The sequence below is a fragment of the Artemia sp. Qi Xiang Cuo genome, chromosome 15 (genome assembly GCF_049724085.1).
Source record: "Artemia sp. Qi Xiang Cuo chromosome 15, ASM4972408v1, whole genome shotgun sequence".
NCBI classification, from domain to species: domain Eukaryota; kingdom Metazoa; phylum Arthropoda; class Branchiopoda; order Anostraca; family Artemiidae; genus Artemia; species Artemia sp. Qi Xiang Cuo.
The window spans coordinates 13,971,519-13,984,736 of record NC_142808.1 but is presented as its reverse complement, the minus strand read 5'-3'; the positions used below and the strand labels follow the sequence as shown (position 1 = coordinate 13,984,736).

At 36.1% G+C, this 13,218-nt stretch overlaps 1 protein-coding gene across 1 annotated transcript in view; it reads right to left on the bottom strand.

Annotated features, from left to right (window-relative positions):
• Positions 1–2,560: 2,560 nt before the first annotated feature.
• Positions 2,561–13,218, bottom strand: part of epsilonCOP (coatomer subunit epsilon) — a 35,198-nt gene continuing 24,540 nt past the window's right edge. Inside the window, exons 5-6 of the mRNA XM_089100917.1 lie at positions 11,343–11,567; positions 2,561–2,775 (exon numbers count right to left, since the gene is read on the bottom strand). Of these exons, the coding sequence (XP_088957043.1) occupies positions 2,647–2,775; positions 11,343–11,567 (354 nt within the window). The 3' untranslated portion in view covers positions 2,561–2,646. The remainder of the gene's footprint in view (positions 2,776–11,342; positions 11,568–13,218) is intronic.

The window sequence follows — 13,218 nt, the reverse complement described above, 5'->3', positions numbered from 1 at the left end:
AAACAAAATTAGATGACCCATTAGGTTGTTCAATATATTACCTCATTGTATTTTACTCAAACATGATACTGGGTGTTATACCTAGCTTTCCAAGGAATATATTTTGCAAATAGTAAACATTTAGAGCCAAATTCAATAGAATAAGGAAATACTAACCAAGCTTTCCTTATTAAATGTATTTTTCGCAGAAGAATAAATTACGCATTTTAGTAGCTAAATTATGGACTTACTCTTCATGACCAGTGGCGTAATTTTGTCAAAATCCTGGGGGGGGGGCAAAGTTTGTCCCAATTTTCCCAAATCAAGTGAAAATGACAGAAGAAAATGAAAAATCAGCCATATAGTACTATAAAAGCAAAGGTATACGAAAGATAACTGATCTGTTTCTGTGAATGCTTGAATCATGTTGGCCTATCTTAGTTTTGACAAGATTTTTGGAGACGCTAAATTTCAGCATGGGAGGGGGGGGGGCACATGAGATCTAGGGGGCAGTTGCCCCTCCTGTCTCATTTGCAAATTACGCCCCTGTATTGGGCAGCGTTGGAAGGCAACTACATATACATAAACACGAGCTAAAGAGCCTGTCAGATAAAAGGCGTAGAAAGAAAACAAAACAATTTCTGAGTTTCATTACCCCCCCCCCCCAAGAAAAAGAAGTTTCTTGAAAGTTTCTACGCGATCCAGTCGTGATGTAATCTTTATTATGATAAATACTCACTTGCCTCTAAGCTTCAAGTACAAAGGAAATCAAACTGAAAAAAAATTTTTTCACCCCAAACACCATCTTGGGTCAATTCCCGTGATTCCCAACGTGGGGCGCCGGCCCCACCTGTGGGACATGGTAATATTTTGGTGGGTCATGAACAGGACTTGCACCCTTCGCCTGACTATACTTTAGAGCCTTAATTGTGAAAAAAACTTTTTATGTGAATGACGTCACATTCCTATGCATTTTAAGAGGAAATAAATATACATTTTTCATGATATATTTCATTAGTATGAAATATGCATAGAGGGAGACCCGAAAAAAAGATGCTAAGTTAATGACCTTTTAAGCTTTCTTTGTGTGAACACACGTAAAATTCTGAATTGCAAAATCTAAATATTACAAAGGGAGCATGGTCCAAAATCGGCTGGGAACCACCGGTCTATTCATATCAGGATTTTCTGCAATTTTTCTTTTTAGTTGTTATACAACTATTACGAATTTTTTGTTGCGCAAATTCTCCCCGTTGTTGCCGTAGTTGAATTTGAATGGAGGCAAGCGAAAACTTTTCTTGTTTACAAACAAGCTTAACCACGTTTGTAATACCCATCAGGGTGATCTGTGTTATCAGGGTTATCTGTAAACACCCAACAGGGTGATAGAGCCATTACGTTCAGTCGGACTATTGAACAAATATAGGCTAGTGGGAATGCGTAGAAGAAAGTAATAAAGGTAACATTTTCAAATAAGATGAAAATAAGGATTCAACTGGTATGTCAATAGTCAACTAAAGGGATAAATGTAAACGAATAGAATAGCATAATTACTCTTTCTAAAAATATGTTTTTGTAGGTAAGTCAATTAACTAATAATTTGGTTTGTAATCTTGAATAGTGGTAATAATATCCATATCAACACATAGCTAAGATGTGTAGCAGTATTTGTCTTTTGCCACAGTAATCAGCAAAGTTACAATTCTAGAGCTCCATCATGATATATTTTCGCTCATCTTTTGCTGATTTTTCACGCACGTTCCATATTTTCAAACTTGGCACTCGCTAAGCGCAAAACTACCTAACTGTATGTGGAGGTTTCATTAAAAATTGAATTCTTAGGTTTTCCTAATTTTTAAAGACGTATATGGTTGTGCAAGTCTCAACTTAACCCATTTGAATCCGAATTCCTTCTTAATGTCTTTTGTACTTCAGGAAAATGTTGTATTACACATACAACAGGCTAGTTCCCGACACTTACATATAATATAAACTGTGACAGAGGTGGTTTTAGGGGGGAGGGCAAAGGGGGCACTTGTCATGGGTGCAGAAATTTAAGGGGCGCAAATTTCAAATAAATAATCTAACGGTTATAATAATAATTTTGTAATTTTAGTTTTCTTCAGATAAAGTAGAGGGTGCAGCTGCCAGGAAGTATAAGGAAATTGAATCCGAAATTTTCCTTTTTCCTATATCTTCATCACCATTCCTTAAAAATAAAAAGAAATTAGACCAAATTTAATAAATTTTAATGTTTTTTTTATATTTTGTATTCAAACCTGTTTGTATTTTACAGGATGTCGAGATAACTAATAATTTTGCAGAGGCTAAAGTAAGAAACGTCAGATTTAGATAAATGCAAAACTTTGTTAATAAATGAAAATGTTGCTAAAATTTTGTTTGGAAATTTTTTAAAGACAGGAGGGGGGGGGGCTAATCAAAATTTTATCCCGGTCGCAAGAGAGCCCAGAACCACCACTGCTAACCTGATTGATACTGAATAGTTTGGAATGCAAAGAAACACACATCCCCTCATATGAAGCATGATCATCAGAAAAAATAAATTGTCATTAAAGAAAAATCAACAAAGAAGACTCCAATTTATTTTTACTCAAACAAAATTAAATACAAAATCCAGAAACCCAGCTAAAAGCAACAGTAATTGAATTAAGACTGATCCGAAGGGGAGAACATCCTGGAAAGGCGATCAAACTCACGGTCCTTGGCGTCCAAGTCGGAAAGAAACCAGTGTTCAGGATGGGCATCCCTTAACAACCGTTGGTATCGCTGAGATTCCTGGAATAAACGCATGTCATATTTCAAATAAACTACTCTGTAAAAACCGAAAAAGCGTTTCCACTACAACCAGGGCCGTATCCAGGATTTTTTTTTCGGAGGGGGTTTTACTCAAAAAATTTTTTTTTTTTTTTGGGGGGGGGCGGGGTTACACAAAAAAAAAATCAAAAACGCATACAAAATTTGTTTATGTCCATTTCTGTTACATTTTTACGAATCAGACAAACATTTCGGGGGAGGGGGTCAAACCCTCTACCCCCCCCCCCCCTGGGTACGGCCTTGACTATAACTACTAACAACTCACTGCAGAAACAAGTTGCCTGAGACCATCACAGCTACGCACGCTCCTCCTCCATCCCAGTCTATTCGAAGCCTCTCTCTTTACACTCTCCCAAAAAGTCACGCAGGAGTTATTCATGTAACTTCAAAATAGACTGCACTACAGAAAATCTTAAAATACTAATGACAAAACACAAACATTCTTTTCCCCTGGATCCATTTAAGGTGTATCATTATGTTATATTAATTATATTATAATAATTATATTATTTACCTAATTATTTAAATTCGACAACGCTCTTCGTCTATAAAAATTTCAAACATTAACAATCTATAAATTTCCAAAGACAGTTGCACCTTCATAAGAAAGCCGAAGCTTCTTAAGCTTTTTTGTGCGTTAGATTTTTAGCTTATTTTTCACCAATGTTTCTTTTCTTTAACTGACACCACTGCTACCAAAAACTGGAGAGCTAAAAATGGGAGGTCTTTTTCATTGAGTCGAATTCCCGATTTCTCTTGTATTTTTTTTTAGTTATATATTATTGTGTAAGTTTCAACTTAACAAATTCAAACAGAAAGATTCCTTTTCATTGTCCTTGGTATATAAATGATTTGAGACCATAAATAAATGCTTAGGGAATTAACGACCTTCACTCAATGTTTATCAATGGCAAAACCTATTTGTCATATATATAGCACAAAGTAACCAAAGGGCCTTGTTGAAATTTAATCCCAGATTAAAAACCGGGACATGAATGGCCTAAACAAAATGTAATAGGCCTATTTAAAGGTAAACTTAACCTATTTTGCTGGATTTACATTAAGTAGTCGGGTGATAAGAATAAATGGAGCCATCTATTGCTGAAGGGGACATGCCCTAGTTTCCAAATTTTAAATCAGGAGAAGAAACTTATGCAAGAAGGGTTACATCAAACTCTTTAAATTTCTGGAAACAACCGTAAGACTGTATCCAGGATTTTTGTTGGGGGGGCATTACAAAAAAATGCCAAAAAAAGAATTATGTATTTTTATTACTTTTTACGAGTCAGATAAAAATTTCGAAGGGGATAGGGGTCAAACCGGGTACACCCCTCCCTTGATACAGCCCTGGCAAAAGTGCTTCCATAACGAAATACGTTTCTATAACCTGATTGCAAAATTTGATTTGCAGTGTTTCTTTGTTGACATGTTCCCTTTGAACAACGTGAAATTAACTTGAATAAGCTAAAATATTCGTTTAAAAATGTATAACAGATAAGTAAAAACTTGCTTCTCATGTTACTTATGGAAGTATATTTTTGGGCTGAAACATTTTTTCAACACATAAGTGTTATTTAAATATTCCACATCCCTCATAATTCAGAAGTAGTAATCCAGTAATCCAGAAGTAGGGCAAACCAAACAAAAGTCAACAAGTACTTATTTTTACTCAAAATGTTACTGACACTTAATGTGTCTCACACAAGTATCTTTTAGATATTATCAATCTATACCTGAAATAAGTACTTAACATATTTATTATTTCATCTTTATTGTAATTTCTAGAGTAGGCTAATTGACTTCTAAGGTGACAATATTCTATATTTAGATGCATTTCCTTTAGTATTTAGAAAATAATTGAAACATTGAAATAATTGAAATGGGTTAATAAAATCCTGGAAAATAATAAATTCTATAAAACACTATAATAATAAAATTCCAAAGAAAATAATTGAAATAGGTGAATGAAATAGCATAATAAAATCCTGGAAAATAATAGATTCTATAAAACTCTATAATAATAATAAAATTCCAAAGAAAATAATTGAAATAGGTGAATGAAATAGCATAATAAAATCCTGGAAAATATTAGATTCTATAAAACTTTATAATAACAAAATTCCAAAGAAAATAATTGAAATAGGTGAATGAAATAGCATAATAAAATCCTGGATCAGCTAAAATACTGAGAAAATATTTTCTCCTAGTTAAACTACCTTTTTTACAATGTTAAATATCTGCACATGTTTCCAAGATAAAAACATACAAAGTTCAAAATACATAGGCATAAAGCCTATGTTCTTACCTCTAGGCTTACCGAGCTTAAAATATTGAAAAATATTAAGTTTGAGTCAAATAGTAATTTATAAGCATGAGTTGTTGCCTTGATAATTAGCAAAATAACCGATACAACAATCATTGGTAGGTTACCTACAGGGCCGGATTTAAATCTTCGGCACCCCTAGGCCCAAGCATTCTTTTTTTCGGGGAGACAAAAGAGATTTACAGGGAAATCCCCAAAAATTCAGGAATAGTGGAAGCCCTGAACAGAAGGCAACTGATGAGCAATGAGCCAAAATTAATGTCAGAGAGAGGTGATACCGAGCTCTCAGCTGCCATTCTTGGGAGACATCTGACATGCAACTACGAAATTTCTGTGTTGTTTTAAAATCACTTTTCTGAGGATAGGCAGTGCAGCAGCAAAGGGCACCTGGCCCTTTGACGACAAATCACATCAGTCTAGTTTTTGTTAAGAAAAAAAAATTGCTGTGTTTTTTTTTGCACTCCTCGGCATTGTGTACCCATACGCCCAGGCCTAGTGGCCTATGCGTAAATCCTGGACTGGCTAACAGTCACATATTATAAATTTAAAAAAATATATTTTTACGCGTGTTACATATACCATTTTTAATTCAACTAAAAGCATTGTCAACTTACTGACTTACTTAACTTAAAGCTCTTGCTCGGCAGCGTCGCCAGCGTAGAGGGAACCAGTCGTCAGCGCCGTCAGTCTTCTCCAGAGTGGTCGGTTCAGGGCGAGGGTTGTCACTTCAGCCGGGTTGATGTTTCTGGAGGCGAGCCGATCACGGATGACGTCTGCCCATCTGGTGCGTGGTCTTCCCCTAGGACGCCTCCAGCCGTTTGCAGCTGGGTCGAAATCGAAGATGAGCCGGTCGGGTGTTTGGGCAGGCAGACGGAGCAGATGACCATACCAACGCAGCGAGCGAGACTCAAGCTGCTCGGACAGGGATGGGAGTTTGAAGGACCTGAGGATTTCCGAATTTCGTACCCTGTCGGACCATCGGGAGCGTTCGATTTTTCGGAGGTGTTTCGTCTGGGTTGCATCTATCTTCAGCGTCTGTGTCTGAGTCAGCGACCAAGTCTCGGCAGAATAGAGCATAACGCTGGCAACCGAAGCAGAATATATTCGTGCTTTGGTGAGGCGGCTGATCTGGGGTTTATGGAAGACTGCTTTTAGAAGGCGACCGAAGACAGAGTTTGCTTTTGCCGCTCTTGCTGATATTTCGGCATCTAGGCTTCCGTTTGAGCAGACAATTGAACCAAGGCATTTGTCAAGGCATTTATTAAATCTTTATGCTGAGTTGTTGTTAAAGAAAACAGTTCCTAAAAAGCCATTTTTATCTTAAAAAACTTTGACTCAATTAAAAATTATACCCAAATTCAATAATTGAGGTATCAGTATTGACGATCTAATGCCTGAAAGAGTTTGACAAAATCCTAGTTTTAAAAGCCTAAATGTAATTCTTCCATCAACAAAGGTGTAATGAAACATACCAAACTATATGACGGGATATTAACTAAATTATTCAGTATTATAACTAACCTAACTTATTTAGAATTTAATAAATTTAAAATTTAAGAATTTGAAATTTATCAAGCCAAAAACCTAAGAAAACTAGCTCAAAATCCACAAAATAAGGAGTGTAACTTCTGCTTCCAAACAGCTCATATGCAAAAAAAAAGAGTTAATCTTCCAAATATGGAAAAGTATACTTCTCTGTCGCTTTTTTAACCCTTTATATCACCAGTGCATTCATTATCACCGAATTTTGACTAAAGGCAATTGGATTCTTCAAAATCTCCCAGAAAATTAAAGCTTCGAAGAATCAACGGTTTCATATTTAGCTTTAACATTCACGAGTTTACAAGCGTTGAGGGAAATTGCACAGAAAATAGTTTTATACAGCTGAATTCGAAATGGCCTGAATAGTCATGAGATAGTGGAAGCACTGTGTGAAGGTATTTCTCAAAATACCTTCCAGCTGGGACAAGGTAGTGCTCAAGGACAAGGTGGTGCTCAAGGTCAAGGTGGGAAAATGCACTCAGGTGTTTTGCCTAACGATCTGTGATATATCACGGGATTCAGCAAAAAACTTATAAAAGGTAAATTATTTGATAAGAATATCACAAAAGAAAATTGAAAATATATTACATCACAATTACTATGCTATATATTAGATTAACTCTATCCTTTTTACTGGGATAACAGGGGAAGGAACATTCTCAATCACAACTTTCCAAATTATTAGTTGTGACAAACACTCAACACAACGCATTGTTTCAAACAGTTTGTGGTAACGAACTGTAAGTAAGGAACGATCCGTCTCAATAGTAACCGAAACTCTAAAAAACGGAATTTTGATACCAATAGATATATCAAAAGAATTGGCTTATTATGCTGATTTTAAATATATAAGTTTCATCAAGTCTTACCTATCAAAAGTTAAGAGCCTGAGAATATTTGTCTTATTTTCGAAAAAAGGGAGACAAACCCCCTAAAAGTCATAGAATCTTATTGAAAATCACACCATCAGATTCAGCGTATCAGAGAATCCTACTTTAGAGGTTCCAAACTCCTATCTGCAAAAATGTGGAATTTTGAATTGTTTGCCAGAAGAAAGACCACGGATGAGAGTTTATTTGCTTTTTTAGGGTTGGTCGTACCGACCCAGTGGTTCTAAAATATCGCGAGAGGGCTCATTCAAACGGAAATAAAAAGTTTTAGTGCACTTTCTGAGCAACCAAAAAATTGGAGGACAACTAGACCCCCTCCCACGCACATTTTTCCCCAAAGTCACCCGATGGAAATTTTGAGATAACCATTTTGTTCAGCATAGTTGAAAAACTATGTACTATGTATCTAATAACTATGTCTTTGATGATAACGTAATCCCCCACAGTCCCCAGGGGAAGGGCTGCAAGTTGTGGACTTTGCCCATTGTTCACATATAGTATTGGTTATTGAGAAATATACAGACGTCTTCAGGGGGGATTTTTTCTGGTGGGGAGGGGGAAAGTTACGAGGGAGAATCTTTCCATGGAGGAATATGTCATGGGGGAAGGGACTTTTCCATGAAGGGGGCGCCGGATTTCCCAGTATTATTTAAAAAACGATCAGAAATTAAATAAAAAAACCAGTTTTTCCAACTGAAAGTAAGGATCTACATTAAAACTTAAAACGAACAGAAAGCATTACGTATATGAGTGGGATCACTTCTCCTCAATAGCTCGCTCTTACGCTAAGTTTTTTTTTTACCTTTTAAAAGAGGTTATTATTCTAATTTAACAGCAGTTTGTGATTCAGGAGTCGTTCTTAAATAACTGGAACAAAAATTAAACTTAAGTTACTATAAGGTTATTATTAGTTAAAAAAAGATAAAATGAATATGCAAATTCCGTTTTAATTATTCATGTACGCTGAGCAATCTTCAAAACCTGCATTGATTCAAAAACGTTCAGAAATTAAATAAAAAACAAGTTTTTTTTAAATGAAAGTAAGGAGCGACATTAAAACTTAAAACGAACAGAAATTATTCCGTATGCAAAAAGGGCTATCCCCTCCTCAACGCCCCCATTCTTTACGTTCATGTTTGACTCTTTATCACATCTCTACTTTTTAAAACAATAAAAAACTTTTTAAAACAGAAATTATTCCGTATATGAAAGCGGCTGTCCCCTCCTCAACGTCCCGTTCTTTACGCTAAAGTTTGACTCTTTATCACATCTCTACTTTGTAAAACCAATAAAAACTTTAGCGTAAAGAGCGTAGCGTTGAGGAGGGGAAAACCCCTATCATATACAGAATAATTTCTGTTCGTTTTAAGTTTTGATGTTGAAAAGTTTAGAGTTGAAAAGTTACGTAAGAGGTTGTTCCCTTGTCAACACCTCACTCTTTACGCTAAGGTTGTTTATTGTTTTAAAAAGTAGAGTTGGGACAAAGAGTTAAACTTTAGCGTAAACAGCGGGGCGTTGAGGAGGGGGCAGTCCCTTTCATATACGGAATAATTTCTGTTCGTTTTAAGTTTTAATGTCGCTCCTTACTTTCAGTTAAAAAAAACTCGTTTTTTTCTATTTAATTGCATCCTAGATCGGCTTTAAGGTGCTTTTATTGTGTGTGTATTTTGTTCATTGTGTCTTATGTTTTTTTGTTGCACTAAATGCAAGCAATAGTCGAATATACGCAGTTTCGCCCTTGTTTCGGACTTTCCGGCCCCATAAACATGTTTTTAAGATCACTACAGTGAAGTAATAGTTTATTAAGAAACCTAAGAATTGTCAAAGGACTGCCCGGGTAAATGTATAGAATAAAAATTAAGGTAGATCTAGGTCTCTTGCCATGAGAGACTTTTTCCCACAGGTATTCGAGCGGGACTAGTGGTTTCCTTTTATAGGTAGAACTTAAAAGTCCTTCGAAATGCTGAGGAGCAGGGGCGTCCCGAGGGGGGGGGGCGGGAGGGGGCGCCACCCCTCCAACATTTTTGGGATTCGGCAAAAATTTCGCCGAAGGCGAAATTTTTATTTTTGGAGGAGGTTTTACTAAAATAAAAATTCGGGGGCGGGGGGGGGGGGGTTACACAAAAAAACTCAAAAAACGCATACAAATATTGTGAAATTGCCCGAAATTTAGCAAATTCTTGATTTCTGCAGAAAATTCGGCATAAATCAGGTAGTGATTCGGTAAAATTTACGGAGATCACCCCCTCCCCCCCAATAAAATGAGTCTCGGGACGCCCCAGCTGAGGAGTAGAAGTTGCTTCTGTCCCATTGCCACTTAAAATAATAAAATAAAAAATTACTGAAAATTTACTAATTCTCCTAAAAAATTAGTGATTTTTACCAATTTTAAAAATTCTGCAAATTTATCTTGAAAATTCGTAAATTTACCATGAATATTAGAAAATGCTACGACCAAAATTAATAATTCTGCTTAAAAAATAAGCAATGTTACGTGAAAATATTCTGATTTACCTTAGTTCAATAGAATCATTCTAACCAAACTTCTAGTAAGTTTACAAAATTTTGTTTATTATGCTAAATTTACACTAAAAATATTGCTAAATCTATGTGTTTTGCATTGATTTTTGGATGTTTACAGGTTATTAATCAAATTTTAAAATGATTAGGCTCCAACTTGACATTAATTTCTTTCATTAAAGTAAAAAAAAAAAGTTAAATTGTACCAGACTAGTATGTAGCTACCAAGGCCGTACCCAGGATTTTTTTCGGAGGGGGAATTACTAAAAAAAAATTCATGGGGGGGGGGGGGGGTTACACAAAAAAACTCAAAAAACGCATACAAAATTTGTTTATATCCATTTTTGTTACGTTTTTACGAGTCAGAAAAACATTTCAGAGGGGGTTCAAACCCCCATAACCCCCCCTCTGAATAGGGCCTTGGTAGCTACTAATAATAATACGAAAACTAACTGGAAATAAGAATCGTCCAAGGAAATGTAACTTCCAACTACTATAAAGACAACCTCCTTTAACAGGCGGAAGTCGTTAAGTTCTTTTAGATCGGCCAAGTGCACGCTCGGCAGTTTACCCTACATTGCCATTAGGCCTTCCCTAGTTCGGCTGTCCATTAAGTCAGACCTACACCAACAAAATGAAGATTTAAAGACACATCATGTTAATAATAATCCTAGGCCTAAAATATATAGGAAGGAAATGGCTCAGCCATCAATATCGATAATATTCAAAATTCAAACTTATTCAGTGCGCGCTATTCCAACCCAAACTCTCTATCAATTAAAAAAAACCAACAGATCGGGTGTTCATTTCAAATGAATTAAGGCGTATTTGCAAGGCGTAATTGATTATTCAGAAGAATTCTGGAATTTCCTGTTATGACCCTGATAAAATTACGGCCTGGAAAATACGGTCCTGATACCGAAATATGGTTCAATAACCTGATTGCAGGATTTGATTTACATTCTTTCTTTGTTGGACATGTTCCTTTTTAACAACGTAAAACTAAGTTGAATAAGCTAAAATATTAGTTTAAAAAAACAGAGTGACTAATTAAAAACTCAACGAAAATAGTATAGAAAAGTGAATATTTAAAGGAAGTGAATATATTAAAGGAAGATATAAAGTGAATATAAAGTGAAAGAATAGATATAAAGTGAAATAGATATAAAGATGAAAGATATAAAGATGAAAGATATAAAGTGAAAGAATATAAAGTGAATATATTTAAAGGAAGAAAAGTGAATTTAGGTTACCTGTGCTGCCTTGCCAGTGAGCTGAGAAAGAACACTCAAATTTAAAAACGTTTCAGCATGACTGGAATCAACATGCTCTGCCTCTTGGAGAGCAGACTCTGCTTCAGGATATTTCTCTTGACAAATATGGACAGCAGCCAAACCATTCAAGATTAGGGGAGTGACGACCTCTTTGTCAACCAGCTCTTGGAAAACGTAGAACGCGTCTTGGAGCTTTTCACCACCCTAAGAGAATATAAACTGAAAACATTTCGCCTTTCTTTCTTTAGTTTTCACATTGAATTTTTGAATCTTTTTTATTTCCGAGTGTTTTGTTTAGAAATCCCCCTCAGTCCTCCTAGTAATCAAACAAAAAGAACTAAGTATGATGGTCCCTTGTTTTAATTTTAATTTTTTTTTTAAACCTCAAGGAATTTTTGTTTAGAAATCCCTCCCAGTTACGGACTATGTCCCTCCCAGTTACGGACTATGTCCCTCCCAGTCCTCCCAGTTACGGACTATGTAAGCTATTCGAGATACATTTTTGCTCATTTGATAGAACTCCCAGTAAGTAAAAAAAAGAAGTATGTATGATGGCACTAGAACCTCAAGGTCCAAACCGCCGGTGTTGATCTCCATTTCGTGACCCTTCAGCCAGGAAGTGCAATGAGGGGTTGGGTCCAGCCATCCTTTGCTTTCGCACACCCTTCCTCCTTACCTTATCCAGATTTCTCCAGGTACCTATTTAGAGCTGGTTCAACTCTGGCTGAGCTTACAGAGTTACGCCAATGACCCCCGTCCCAACCCCAATAACCGACCACGCCGGGAATCGAACCCGTGCCCCTCGGACAAAGGATTCCCAACCCAGTTTTCCTTTTTTCTCCTTGATGCACTTGTTTTCAGTATTACTTTTTCATATTATTCATAATTATGAATAGGGATTTCACTTCTGCACCTTCGAGACATCGCGATTTTTTATTTCTCAGACTTTTTAAAACATTACACAACCTATGTATTTTATGCAATTTTGACGAGGCACAGCGAGCCCTTCCCCCACAAGTTAATTGTTGTGGATGTAATTACCCCAAATCCTTTTACTAAGCTATATGCTGTTTAATTTTAGGGTCGAGTCCATTAAATCATTTTTAACGTTTTCAAAGTGCTGACACTAGAAACTCCAAAGATTTTAAATGTTTTCCCAAACTCATTTTTAACAGATCCATTTCCTAAGATATCCCAGTAGCTGCTGAAGTGCTTTAAAAATATATAATTTCCTCTCAGAGCAACAGGGACTAGGCTTTGTTTTTGCTCTTTTCTGTCAGTTAGTTTTCATACTTAACTTTGGAAATTTGGTATACAATTGTGTAATGATCCTTGGAAGACACCAAAGGAGATTTAGTTTTGGTGATTTAACTGGTGGCAGTGGCATCAGTTGAGGAGGTAGGAGGGACCTGAGCTCCTCCCTAGATTTTGAAACCCTTTGGGACATTTTCATCAGAAAAATTGAAAAAACAACACACACCCCCCCTGAGATATTTTATCCCCCCTCCCCCCTATATTTTCGAGAATTGGCGCCACTGGTGGGAGCTAAGTGTTGAAAACTGTACACTTTTATGTCTCAATCCGCTTTCACGTAGTCTATAGGAAAATTGTTCAACGAGTAGGCCATGTGAGTTTTTCATGTAAAGTTCTCAATGTGTACTAATTTTTTTTAAGGCTATTTCATATTAAGCTATATTTCGTCTCGATCTACTTCCATACAGAACTTTCCATGGGAAATTCATACAGTGAGAATGCGACCTTTCACATTAAGGTCTCAATGTGTACCAATATCCTTTTTTCTAAATTTAATTACCATAAAAAAAATAATTATATTTTCGTCAATAGAATTTTGGGC